Below are 14,154 nucleotides of genomic sequence, written 5' to 3'. Positions count from 1 at the left end.
CTAATCATACTGTGTTCTGATAATATAAATTATATTAGTGATATTATCTTAGCATTTATATTAACATATGCTAAAATAAAACTATTTCACTGTACTCTTTCAACCTTTTAATTAATAACCTTTAAGCTTACTAGAGTTGTTTGGAATTGTGTAACACTGATTTTTATGCTTATTACATCTTTTTCACTTACTTTGTTAGACTTACTAAATATTTTCAAGAATTATCTAAGATTTAAACTTAATTATTAAGTATTTTGCTTAGTAATAGTCTGTGTATCTGAGTGCAATCACATTTGTATCTTTTCTTAATTTCTCCTTCATTAACAGTTGATATTCAAACCAAACTCTTGTTAAATGTATGATCCTTTATTTTTCCTGTCTATATTGATTGCCAGACAATCTTGAATTATTATTCCAAGATGGTCACAGACTTCTGGGGAAGTCTGAATTCTGTCCTTACTGGAATCTCTTGCATAAAGATGCTTATATTTGATGGTGACAAAAAAAAATGATAGTGTCCGCTGCTCACATGCAAATAAGATTTACATATTCTGTCATGGTCTAGAAAACTTTCTTTTAAAAATATTCAACACTGAAGGCTTGGAAATGAGATGTAATTATGAAATGCTGGGAAATGCAAGAAGGGAACTTGTGACTGAATATTGGGAAGAGTTTAAACAAAGCATGAGTTACAGTTTGTGGAACGAGTTCCCCAGTGAACACAATGGTAGAGATGTTGCTTGTTATTCTAAATGGTATCTGTAGGGAGGTAAAATCATGCTCCTGCTGGGTTTTAACTTCCTCAGTTGCAGAATGCTCAAATCTTCCTCTTTATTTTGGTTGTGGTTTTTTAATGGTTTATTTTGTTTTCCTAATATTCACAATACTCTTGTATAACATCAGAATTGAATTGGGGCATTAACCAGCTCTTGCTTCTCCTTTCAGGTACTGCTCCCAGCAGCTGGTCTCTTGCAACTGCAGGATGTGAAGAGGACTTGCTGTGAATTTTTGGAATCTCAGCTTCATCCTATCAACTGCCTGGGGATTCGTGCTTTTGCTGACATGCATGCATGCACAGATCTCCTGAGCAAGGCCAACACATATGCAGGCAAGTTCTCATTGCTGGAGCACACACTGATGTGTGTCAGTGTGGGTGGGATCCAGAGGAACCTGAGTTTTATCCAGGGTATTGCAGACATGTATCTCCTGATGAAAACTGCATTTGATGTGAATGCCTTCAAGAGAAAGAAAGTGTGCTGGCTGGCCCACAGTTGTATTTAAGTTGAATGGGGCAGCATCTTCTCAGACTATTCTGACTCTGCAGGGTCCAAGCCATTTCTAATCCAGAAAGAATCTAGCTTCCTGTTTAAAATCCTGCACCATCACTGAGGGGAGGAAATCGGGAAAGAAGAATTAAAATTCTGACAACTACCATAAGTCAAATTATTTAGGAAGCACATGGGGGAAGAAATAAGAAAAAGGCATTGGGAAGAGGGGTAGCCCCTGCACTGCACTAGAGAAGAAGCAAGAAATGTAATGTTGGGTATTATGTAATCAACTTATCTTCTGAAAATCCTACTCATCTAGACAAAGACCTGAAATTTCTTATTCTAAAGGGTACCTATAGTCTCATCCACTTGAATCTTGTATTTCATGTGTCTCTCCAGCTCTCCTATTTTCATGCTTGGTACTAACCTTATCTTTCCTCTGTAACCAAACCACCTTCCATTTCTGTCAAATTCCCCCCAAAAGCTTTCCTTATTGTCATCATATTCTTGGAGTACTGCTGACCTGTATGACAAGCTGCCAGCTCAACTCCTACTGTGTATTTGCTGTGTCTATGGGGTGGATTTTAAAGCAATGCACAGCCCTTGAGATAAATATGCTGGGTATAGTCAGAATGCATAGTCAGGTCCATTCTTTGCTCTGCCTTCTTCTTCCTAGCACTGTCAGGCTTAGATCAAGAGCAATAGAAAAAAGAGAATTAAAAATTAAATGTCCTGATAAGGCTGTAGAAAAAAATACGTATGACTGCATTGCTTTTCATAACTTTCCTTAAATGCACAGTGACCAATTAGCATAATTAAAAATTAGTACAGAGTTAAAATTGAATATTTCCCTGAAATAGAGCACTAAGTGCTTCAACTCAGGTTGCAATAATAGGCTTTTTATTGCCTTGAATAAATTTAGAGCTCAGAAAGGCAAGGACTTTGATGAATGCTTTCAGTTGTCTTCATTCCTAGAAATGCTGATTTGTGGTATAGAATTTTTAACTCACAGGAGATTATAGTATTTCTATCAAGAATGATTGATATATCAATTAAAAAAATTCAAAAGCTTTTCAGGTTGTTTTTGAAAGTACGAGCTTTTGTAATGCCTGCCTTACTCGTGAAGTTGTGGTGTGCACACGACTGAATGACTTTGTGGTATTTCTATTTAGACATCTATGCAAAAAGTTTTAATTAAATCCTTTTGTCTTTGAGTAATACACTATTAAATCCAAAAAGCTATTACATGTTTTTGAAGTAGGAAGCAAGACATACATTTATTAACTAGAGTTAACATTCAGATATTCAATATTCTAGGGAACACATTTTGATACAGCTGTTACTTAAGTTTGAGTTTTAAATTATTTTTTCTAGCTTCTGTTCTGACTGGCCCTTAGTTACTTCTAAACTAAACCTCTAAACTGCTTAAGTTAGTTCTGAACAATCTTTGTTCTGTTTAGTAGTGGAAGCTAATATTTGTATAGATTACTTTCTAGAAATAAAGGTTCTAAGACCCTGGCAAGACCTTGAGTGCAGTATTGGTTAAACGTGTTTTGAGAGCACAGGAATTGTGTCCACCTGTTAACTCTCCTTCCCTGGGTCACTGTTCAGGCATCCTTTGCTGTGCACAGAGAGTGTCTGCAAGCAGAACACAGACAAGTGAAAAGAGGAGGGAAGTTGGGACATGCAAGATACTAGACTGAGCACCAGAATGCTCAGTACTCCTGATAAAATAATCCAGGGAGGAAGCGTTGGCCTTCATTTCTCCTTGGAATTGGCTCATCATCAGTCTTGCTGAATTTCTGTCTGCTGGCTCCCTGATTTCATTTCATACAGTTCTATACCTTTTCAGGTCAATGTTTTTGCTCTTGAATTTTCAGGCTACTTACTGCCTTTATCTCAACCATCATAGCTTCTTTTTCCCTCTGTTCTTATCTCAAATGGCTCTTTGTACTTTGTCACAGCTTTCTTACATATGAAAAAAAATTCTCAAAAGTCTGAGCCAAAAATACATGGCTGTTCCATTTCAGAGTTAAGCTTTGTATCACAGGCAGCTTAACTCCCAGAGCACACATTTTGGGATTAAGACTCCAGAAATTAGAATGAGTACAGAAAAGGATTATTAGATTGAAAAAAGTAGTGAAAATATTTTTGTGCTAGTGAAAGTATTTTGTTTTGTAACTTCTCCCAGTCTTTATTTTGTTACACCTGCTATTTTAGATTTAGAAAATAAGACAGTGAGATAGTTCTGCTAATAGACAATGATAATATAAAACCAAATGGATGCCAATGAATCAGAAGTTATTAGAAAAGTGAAACTTTAGAACTTCCAGTGGGAATGAAAATACAACTTCCATTAAATTTGGAACTTCGTATTCCTGTGGTGGGTTGGTCCTTTGCAGCAGAGAGCAAGATCTCTAGGATAGTCATTTATATGCGCCTGTGATCTGAAAATAGTGGACAATTGATACAGTTACTTGGAATGAGCTTCTGTTGCAATTTAACTTGGAGATGGCACATGTCCTCATGATGTCCCAGCAAGCAGTCCTGCTCTGGGTCTGGTTACACTTGCACAGTCACAGACTGTGTACAGCTGAGGCCTCTCCTCCTTTTTTCGTGAGGATTCCTAGGAAGAGTATGTGGCATCAGCACTGCTAGCCTGCCCTTACTTTGGGTCTGGGATATGTCTTATGTGGTGTTAAAGGATGTTCACCAATTAACAATTTTTCCTGAGAAGAAGGTGCATTATATAGGTGTTGTAATGTTATGTTTCAACCTGAAGATAAATCGGTAAAACCTTCTAATGAGAAGGGGTGCGCCGTGTTGGACTAGAGAAACCACAGCTTAGTGCTTATGTCCTGACACATTTGTTAGTTTGAACCAAAGAATAGTAATGTATTTCACCCACTGCATAGGGCAGTACAGGCATTGGGAGACCTGTGGCAGTGATGTCCTTGGAGTCATGGCACAGTGAACTTTTTGGCTTTTAGCACCGTGCTGAGATGTTAAAGATTTTTTTGTTAGGGAATCCTAGCATGTTTTGTTATGCAGGGATTGCTGCATTGTATTTGGGATAACAGCATTCTTGATTCTGGTGCTCTTAGTCTGAAACTGGATCCCCTGGCAAGCCTTGGAAGCGTGCACGTCTTCTGTGGACTGTTCTTGTGTACATCCGTATGCCTGGCATGCAAACGATGGAGTTGTCAGAATCATTCCTATGATTCTATTCTGAGTAGCAATGTCTGTTGCTATGCTGCTGTTGCCTTGGCTGTTGTGAATTTCATGATGTTCTAAAAAACAGTTATTTAAGTATAAAATTTGCAAATAAATCAGTCTCTTTGGAAAAAAAAGTGTGATTCTGCAGTTTTAGCTTCTGCTGGTTCTCCAATTGGCAGAACTTATGTCTATACCTCTGCAGCAAAGCTGGGGTTCCTGTTTGACCAGTGCCTTAAAATAGGCCAATAGCAAAGGCCTTTTGTCCCAAGCCAAAAAATCTCAATGTGACATTGTGAATTAATGCATAAATGTTTAAAGTATAAAATGTCCTCTGCAGGTTTCAGATGTTTTTTTCAATTACATAGGCTTTCCTTCCTATGTAATTGAAAAATATAAAGTAAATGTCACTATCTGTATAGCCAGACTTGTGTGCCTTTTGGATAGGAGAGGTGTCAAGTGCTTTTTGCTGAATGTGCATGTATAGCTCCAGACCCAGAAAAACAAATACCAAAAAGTGGTACATTTACAGCTCCTATTTTCTTTCTATGCTTTCCAGGCTGGCATTGTTTATTGTGCTTCCAGACATTTTTGTGACTAGCCCTTTTCCTGTTGTTAAAGACTTCTTTTCGTTTGTCCCACCCTACTGGCACAGGGCAGACAAGGACAGATCTTTAGCTATTCAGATAGAAACTGACTCAGTTGCAAAAATGTGAAAATCTGTTTTTCATATGCAATTGGAACAGATATTTTAGAAACGTCCTAAAATTGATTTTATTTTTTAAGTCAGAGATTAGTCTTGATAATAAAGAAGTAGGACTCTACTTTCTTAAGAAGTGGGAATTTAGAAGCCAAGCCTCTGCAGGTCCTAAGCGTGCTTGTTTTCAGGCTGCCAGACTCTAGAGCCAGCTGGCTTCAATGTCTGGGTGAAGAGGCAAGAAATGGGGCAAGATTCCAGTACAAATTTGTCAAAGTTGCATACTGTGTGGAAAATTCTGATTTGGGAAAAAAAATTATTTTGTTCTCTCATGGAAACTTCCACATGGGTAGTTCTCTCTTTGCTTCTCTAAGAGATGTTCATAAAGAAAGACGTATGTTCTCTAATGCAATAAATAAAAACCAAGATAATTTGAGATTTTACAGGGGACAGTTACATGAAATATTTAATCATTTAAGCATAACTTTCATCATGTTTGATGTTAATGTCTTCAGATTACCGAAGCTTTTAGGATGGGAGCTGTAATATGAGATAATAAAAATCCTAACCCAGAAGGCAAAAAAACCCCACACACCTCCAGTACTATTTTTCATCGTTATTGGGAAAAGAGGATCCAAGTGTGATTTCTTGAAAATTTAGTACTGAGTCATGTTATTTCGAAGATGCTGATATCCTTCTTGCTAAAAGGATGCAAAAAGTTTGAATTTCATAAGTGTAATTTTTATGTATAATGAAGCCTTCTGTCTTCAACGCTTGAACCAGCATAACATAAATTGCCATGGGTGGATTGAATTGATTTTTACATTTTCTTATTATTTTTCAGTTTTTAATTATATTAAATAATACATGTAGCTGTAATTGCAACTGACTTCTGCCAAATGTTATCTATCAATCAGTTACGATGGCCTGCTAGACAACAAGGGATCTGATTCTTACAAGACAAGTTATTTCACCTTACCTCTTTTTTCGATGACTAGAATTTATGTAGAAATCCCCTCTATTTCTCTTTTGTCCATAATTCATTCACCTGAGGATCTGTAGCGGTTGATTGAGTAGTTTGGTTTAGTGTTACTCCTTTTTTCACTCCTTCCCTTGACCATGTGCCATGTTTTATGCTTTAAGAGGCTGACATCCAGTAAAACAGTTTTTGTTCAAGCACTGGGGTTTTTTTTCTCTTCTGTCGTTCTTATGTGTAGCATGAAAACTGGAGACAGCCTCACATTCATTGTATTACTTTGAAAGTTCTCAACTTTCACCTCTCCTGGTTTAGAGGGTGGATCTCTTCCTACTTAATGCATGACATGAATCTAAATAAACTTTAAAAAAGCAAGGCTTTTGTATGTGAGTCTATAAAATCAACCAGGTATTTCTGATTTATGAAATATATCCTGTTGGATGTGTTCCACTGTTGCATTGTATTTCTCAAGAAAAGATGAACAGTGCTTCAGAACCTCAGATTTGTTTGAGATTTGAACGCATGTTGCTTTCCCTTTCTCTCTCCAAACTCAGCTTCTCAGTACAGTCAGGCATACTGGTTTGTGACACTGTCACCTAAATTTTGGAGTTTATTGTAAAAATAATCTATACAAATTTTCTTTCTCAATTTCTATTTGCAAACAATAAAACCCATCAGATACTTAGCTTGAGAAACTGCATACTTTTCTGAAAAGCAAACAGATATAATTTGTAGAGTGGAAAAGTAATGGGCATGTTATAAAAATCAATAGTATTTCTTTTTATCCTTTCTTTCCCATTGTCTGAAGTATTGCAGAAAATACTACCTGTCCATCATGAAAGAATGTTGCAGAATTAGAGGGGCTTGTACTAATGATCATTGGATTTAAAACAGCTGTTTTCTTGTACCCTGCAAAGTTGAACTGAAAAATTAGACTTCTTGAGCTTAAGCATTCAGCATTCTTTAACTTTTTTAACATCTTAGACAACTTTCTCAAGTATGGAGACTTAGTTACAGTAGTACTAATACAGTGATTGAAAAGGCTATAAAATGTTCTTTGGTTTGAGTATGTTTGCCGGCCTCTTTTTATTTATTCTAATTTTGAGAGAACTTTTAAGTTCTTAGTAACAGTTGTCCCTTCTGACTTCTGTTAATAGCAGAAGAAGGAGAAAAATAATTTAACTGAATGGAACGACTTTTTAAGCAAAATAATGCCATGAAAAGCAATTTTAAGGAAGGGAGGGGACAACTGAATAACTGAATGACAACGTGGAAACTTGAGTTCTTTTCAGTTTTATTTAAGGTGAGGTTTAAAAAAAAGTAGGAAAAACTACATACCTTCTGCACATTGTAGAGATTGCAATATGCAATATTTTATGACCTTGTAAAAGCTTTGAGAGATGCAACGGGACTTGTAAGACATTGTTGGTTGTTTCTAAAGAATCAACCATTGTTCATGTCAAACTACCAATTTAAAATATGCTTGTCAGCAGCATACAGAGTATAAAGAGTCTGGAGTCTTTTTTCTGTATTTTTGTATACAAATTTAGTAAAATGAGACTTAGGTGCTTCTCAAGGACAAGTACTGAGATGAAGCAAGCATCTCAAAATTACTACAATACTTTTAGTATAATGTGTTTTAATATTTCAGTTAAAGAATGTTTAAATATAAAAGCTATTTGTGAGACCAAGCTTTAACCTAGGGAAGAGGTTTTAAGTCAATATATTGCTTCTAGACAAAGTAGAATAGCTTGCATATTGAATCATTTTCCTCTGTTTTCCCCTGCTTGTTAAACATGTGGAGACCTGTTGCTGTATGTTAGTGTACTTCTTTTCCCCCAAACAGAACAGCACTTTTCTGATGTTGTGCTTAGTGAAGAATACCTCAATCTTGGTGTAGAGCAGGTGTGCAGTCTGATATCCAGTGACAAACTCACAATTGCCTCAGAGGAGAAGGTAAGGCAATCTGTATCCCATTATTTTTTTATCCTTTCATGTGAAAGAGTGATCTTGTGCCCTTTTTCAGACGTGTTCTGTGTGTCCATAGCAAAATTAGGCAGATATTGTGCTCAAGTTTAAAGGATGTTTCCCAAAAGTGTTGACAGTCTGATGCTGACAACTAGTCTCAACTCTTAAAAATCCTACAGCTATATTAAATCACATCACCTTCTTTGGGAAAAGAACCCAATAACCAAAACTACATTAAATAGAAATTCCTTCTCATCTTCAAGCAGAACAACCAGAACACATACTGAGTCATATCCACAGGAGTTTGGTTTACCAAGGAATAAATAATTTCAAGTTTGAAGAGCTATTATGTGTCATTTAGTAACTTTAACATCAGCAGTGCCACAAAGGTATTAAAGCTCTGTGTGTATATGTGAGCACATGTGGGTTGCACAGGAGATGACATGGCAGCTTGGTATTACCAAACCAGAGTTTAATATGTGTTAGCTCACCTTTAGCCTAGATCTCAATCTTTTAAAGCCATTTTTGAAACACTGTGAGCCCAGGGTGTCCCTTTAAACCTCTAATGATTTTCAGGATGTGGATGCATTAATTTTGAGATTTTTAAATTCAGTTATGATCTATTTGAAATATGTTGGTTTTCTTTTTTGCGAGAAGTTTATAGTTGTACTCAAATGAGACTAAATTTTGTACCAAAGCATGTTTGAATACTCATTTATACAGTTAGGCAGTGTTTCATATTTGAAACTTTGAATCTAAGAACTATCTCCTTAAACAGGAACTAGCAAAGCTATGTTGTTGTTCCTGTAATACCCTGAAGGTCTGGATCTATCACCTAAATACATGTGATGCTGCTTTCGTAGAGTATAATTAAGGTTTTAATGCTCTAGTGAATGATGAGCTACTGTGCAATGCAGGCAAAATCAGGCTTGGGATCACTTGTCCTGCTAAGACTCAGTGATGATAGGTCATTTGAACGGGGATGTGGCAGGTCAGTTCTCCAAGAAAGGAAGAAAAATATGAGGACTGTAATATTCCTGCTGTTGCGTTGTTTGTTTGCCTAGTTTTCAGTTTCAGTGAAGTCACTGTGTGCATTTTGTCAATGTAGCACAGCTATCCTTGAAACCACAGTAGAGGATTAGATATAAAAAGAGACCAGATAATGCACCTTCATAATTTTAGAGTTGATAAATATGGAAATAACAGGAGCTGTAACCACTGTCATCTGTTCTTAGGTTAGGAATTTTAGTATAAGCAAAACTATTTTTGGAGGCACACTAATGTTTTCATGCTTATGAACTTGTTAGTCAAAGAACTAAATTTGTTTGTTTTCTGGAAGGTATTTGAAGCAGTGATAGCCTGGGTAAACCATGACAAAGATGTAAGGCAGGAGCTAATGGCACGTCTGATGGAGCATGTTCGGCTGCCTTTGCTTTCCCGGGAGTATTTAGTTCAGGTAAGCAAAAAGGAAAACTAATTATTCTGCATGGGAATATTTCTGCTTGTTATTTTAATGCCAGGTAGATAACTTTAAATTTCAACAACAGCTCCATTAGGATGTTAGTGATAGAAAAAGTAAACAAACAGCCACTACCACATACTGATGTGCACATCCACCCACTGAGGTGAGAGATTGCCACATAGAGGATGACTTATGTAAGTAATTTATCTGTTTGGCTGAGTGCGTGTCATATTAAACCAGGAATCTGAACAATGTAATTTGCTGAGATCAGGTTAGGTTTCATTTGTAATGCCATCTTTTGATAAAGGTTTTTTTCTCATAAGTGAATTTTCCACTTCAGAATTATATCTGTTGTTTAAGCTGATTAGGAATTAATGACAAAGGAATCATTCTTTTACCTGGTTCAGATAAAATAATTTTTTTCAAATTTTATAAGCTCATTTGGATATTTTGGTGTCTGGTGAAATATTTAAGATTGACAATATGAGTTCAGTATTAACATTGGTTAGTAGGTATAAGTAGGTTGATAGGTGTTTATTTTTAAAATCCTGGTTTTGTGGTACAAATCTCCAATTTGTGTGGGTTGTTTTGGGTGGGATTTGGAGTTTTTTTGTTGTTGTGTTCTGTTGTGGTTTTTATTTTTGTAGGGTGGCTTACTAGTTTGTTAAATTATTCTCCTCTATTCCCGTCTTAAAATATTCTGTACTGTCTGTATTTAAAAAATTTAAAAATGTGCCCAATTGTAAGAAAAGTGATTTACCTTGCTTATCACTGTTTCTTCCATTTGCTAGTTGACAATCAGCATATTTTGATTTATTTTTAGTGACTGCACATTTCCAACACAAATTTGTGTCCTACTGGTTAAATTCCAATCTTAACAAGTAGATTAATCTGCATTATTATAGGCTTTAATACACTTTGTACTGTGATTTCTACTTTACTTCCTTAAAATGCTCAGACCTTGTTAAACTTCTATTAATGAACAGAGAGTTGAAGAGGAAATACTGGTTAAGAACAGCAGTGCTTGCAAAGATTACCTCATTGAAGCTATGAAGTATCACTTGCTGCCAACTGAGCAACGGGCATTGATGAAAAGCACACGGACAAAATTGAGAACACCTGCCAGCCTTCCAAAGGTAAGGCCCTTGTTTTTCCAGTGTATATACTATTTCAAACTGCATTTTAAAAACTTTCATGAGAGCATGACTGTGTCTGCGGGTATTCCTGTAAAAAAATTGTACCAGAATTATTTGTCATAAATAAATATTATAAATAAATATCATAAATAAAGTGATTACCTTTACACTCCATGCTATTTATGATACAGATGTTTTAGCCTCCCACCTACACAGAGAATCATCACTACCTGCCCTCCCAGAAAACATTTTTTAGTAAGTGCTTCAGCTATTTTGAGAAATATACAACTATGGAGAAGTAAGCCTGTTTAAAAAAAACAAAAAACCAAAACAAACAAACAAATAAATCAAACCAAAAAACCCCAAACCAAATCAAAGAATGACTGAAGCTTCTGTATTGAGATTTTTTATTTAATCTTTAGCTTATTTTAGCAAAAAACAAACATTAGATACTTTCTTCTTTACAATGAAGTAAAGAAGTTTTCTTGTGGTACTGTTGTGAAAATGGTAATAATGGAACAGGAGATTCAATTCAGCAGACTTAACATATTTTTCTTAGAAGAACAAGGTAAGGCTGTTACATGAACGTCACAGATGGTGAATTCTCATACCTGAGATCACAGTAGGATGTGAAGATAAAGCAAGGTCTCCCTCTTTTGTGGGAGCTTTACCAAGATTCTGATTGCTTGCTGTTTTTCTACCCTTGGTATTTCCTCCGGACAAAATAACTACAAATTACATTTGTTTAAAAAAAACCACCTAGCAATTAATTTGGCCTGGTTCACAAGACTCAAATTTCTATAGGAGAGCCGTCCTTTAATTATTTCTTGTAGAGAAGCTTGCTTTATTTTTAAACACTTTTTTTATCTTTCAGGTGCTCTCATATATGCAGATAACTAACAGTTATTATTACTATTATCTCCCTGTTAGTTGATGATGGTAGTTGGGGGCCAGGCTCCAAAGGCAATTCGCAGTGTTGAATGCTATGATTTTAAAGAAGAGCGCTGGCATCAGGTGGCTGAATTGCCTTCCAGAAGATGTAGAGCAGGTAAGGAAGCCTAATTTTTTGTTGTGGTTGGTAATGCTTCAGAATTTAGGCATTGTATGTTCTCTGGAACAGTACTTGAGATATTTACCTAAGAAGGGCTAAACCTTGACTTCACTGATCATTGAATTACTTGCTAATCTGGAACATTACAACTTTGATCAATTGTGCTTAATTTGAGCTTCAGTTTGCAATCTGTAGGATAAACTGCTTTATTACCTCCCACAGAAACAAGGGATAAATAAATCAAAATGTTAATGCATTGTAATAACGATTAATTTTGCTATTAAAATGCCCTAATCTTATTAAATGTTATAAAGAATGAGAAGCAGTGATAATCCACTACTGAAAACATGAACATGTGATCTTAAAGCAGCTGAGCAATTTAAGCAAGAAGAAATTCAGCAAGATGGTATTCAGGAACATGCATTGTTAGCAAAAAATGTTAGAAATTCTAGGGCCTAATCTGAATGAGGTGTGGTTCTAGGGGACTGTCAAAAGCACGACAAGTGTAGTGAGTACTGTAGTTTGTGTCAAGTATCTGCATACTTAGGACAGAGCAGAACACAGTTACAGAATGCAGTTAATTGGCAGAGAGACTGAAACACTCACCTTTCCCCCCATGTCCCTGCTCTAGGAATGGTGTACATGGGAGGCATGGTTTATGCTGTTGGTGGTTTCAATGGCTCTTTGAGAGTTCGTACAGTGGATTCCTATGACCCAGTGAAGGACCAGTGGACAAGTGTTGCTAACATGCAAGACAGGAGAAGCACGCTGGGAGCAGCTGTGTTAAACGGCCTTCTTTATGCTGTGGGAGGATTTGATGGGAGTACAGGTATGTGCCTGAGACACTTCTGAACAGCTTTGACTACTCTTAACATAATTGTTGCAAATTTGAATGCCTCTTTTTGCTGGTACTTGTGGTGAAACCAATCATGAGGGTAGCCCAGCATCTTGTGGTGTGGAGTGTCCTTAAGTGGTCACATCCCCTTACCTGAAAAGTGGACTGTTTGCTCCTAAGTGTTCAGGCTTAAAGACTAGTGAACTTCTGGCAAGTTCCTTTCCAGTATTCCTTCTTTAGTCAGAGTCCTTAACTTGTGGAAGATATAAGACAAAAATTATCTAGTCTGTTTAGTCCTGTTTGCATAGGAAATTGATTTCTGCATTTTCATGTAGTGTAAATAAGATTATAAACAGCTTTTTCTGACCTGTAAGAAAGCTTTAGACAAACACTGTTCATTCTCTACTTAGATGCATTAAACAATTAGTGCAGAAGTGATCTTTTTGCTGAATAACTATCATAGAAGCATATGTAGAAGAAAGCATGTAACTTAATTAAAAAGAAAGGAAATAATCCAGGGAGGAAGCTTTCACAGCTACACAAAAATGTTCAGTAATTTGCCCGTTATCAGACGTAAAGTTCGGTTGACTGTAATTGCCTTCTAAAGGACAAAAGGTTGTGCTTTTTGTTCAGTATTTAACAATCCTTAAAATGCAATAATTTGAGTTTTCAGATATGAAGAATTTCCTGAAAGCTAGACAGTATGTTGCACCTAGGTTTATAAAGAAAATGCTATATTGTCTTCATAGGTTTGTCATCAGTCGAAGTTTACAACTTAAAGACTAACGAGTGGTTTCATGTAGCTCCAATGAACACAAGAAGAAGTAGTGTTGGTGTAGGTGTTGTTGGAGGTAAGTTAACAAATTATATTAAAAAAAACAGAGGGAAATGCAATCATTTACCCTACTAGCTTTTCTTGTTTCTGAAAACATACTTCAGATTTATGTTTTTGCTCAACCTTGTGATTGAAACAGTATGAACATTATGTAATCATTCTGCTTGGGTTTGACCAGTAGTAGTTTTAAAATTTTTTTCGGAGCTTCAGCTGTGGCTGCGGCCAGCTGAGGGAAACCTTGCTAAGCTCTAGGTTATGTATGCCAACAAAGTCAGCTGACGTGATGACCTTATCATTTGGTCTTTAGTGATGCAGCACTGCTGTATTGTCAGCTCTGTTATCTGTGGCTGACCTTGCTGGCTGCACGCTGGGGACAATCCCAAGGGCAGTGTTGGGAAAACTGCTGACTTTTCAGTCAGCTTGGTGGTGAATAGTCTGGATGTCACTTGCACAATGGAGGCCTGGCCCGGCTGTTGGATCTTAAAACAGTTTTATGGGTGGGTGTGTGCTTTAACTGCATAGGAACCACTGTTGTTTCTAATCTGAAAATGCAGACTGTGCGAGTGATTTCAACTAAATTTCCAATATTCCGAGGAAGCCTATTTGTGAGCTTCTAGTATCAAGCATACTTGAAATAGCTTGCTTTTGAGCAATGACTAATTAAAAACCTTACCTTTGTATTTCAGCTAGGCAATTTAAAATCTTTTTACTTA

At 36.4% G+C, this 14,154-nt stretch overlaps 1 protein-coding gene across 1 annotated transcript in view; it reads left to right on the top strand.

Moving 5' to 3' along the window:
• Positions 1 to 14,154, top strand: part of KLHL2 (kelch like family member 2) — a 53,986-nt gene that overhangs the window by 33,097 nt on the left and 6,735 nt on the right. Inside the window, exons 5-11 of the mRNA XM_054293217.1 lie at positions 946 to 1,108; positions 8,001 to 8,110; positions 9,462 to 9,578; positions 10,571 to 10,720; positions 11,651 to 11,768; positions 12,403 to 12,600; positions 13,356 to 13,457. Coding sequence (XP_054149192.1) covers positions 946 to 1,108; positions 8,001 to 8,110; positions 9,462 to 9,578; positions 10,571 to 10,720; positions 11,651 to 11,768; positions 12,403 to 12,600; positions 13,356 to 13,457 — 958 coding nt within the window. The remainder of the gene's footprint in view (positions 1 to 945; positions 1,109 to 8,000; positions 8,111 to 9,461; positions 9,579 to 10,570; positions 10,721 to 11,650; positions 11,769 to 12,402; positions 12,601 to 13,355; positions 13,458 to 14,154) is intronic.

The sequence above is a fragment of the Melozone crissalis genome, unplaced genomic scaffold, assembly GCF_028551555.1.
Source record: "Melozone crissalis strain CALT ecotype California unplaced genomic scaffold, PUWL_Pcris_2 ptg000006l_1, whole genome shotgun sequence".
In the NCBI taxonomy this organism is placed as follows: Eukaryota; Metazoa; Chordata; class Aves; order Passeriformes; family Passerellidae; genus Melozone; species Melozone crissalis.
The sequence above is the reverse complement of the archived record's forward strand: the minus strand, read 5'-3'. Positions and strand labels throughout refer to the sequence as shown.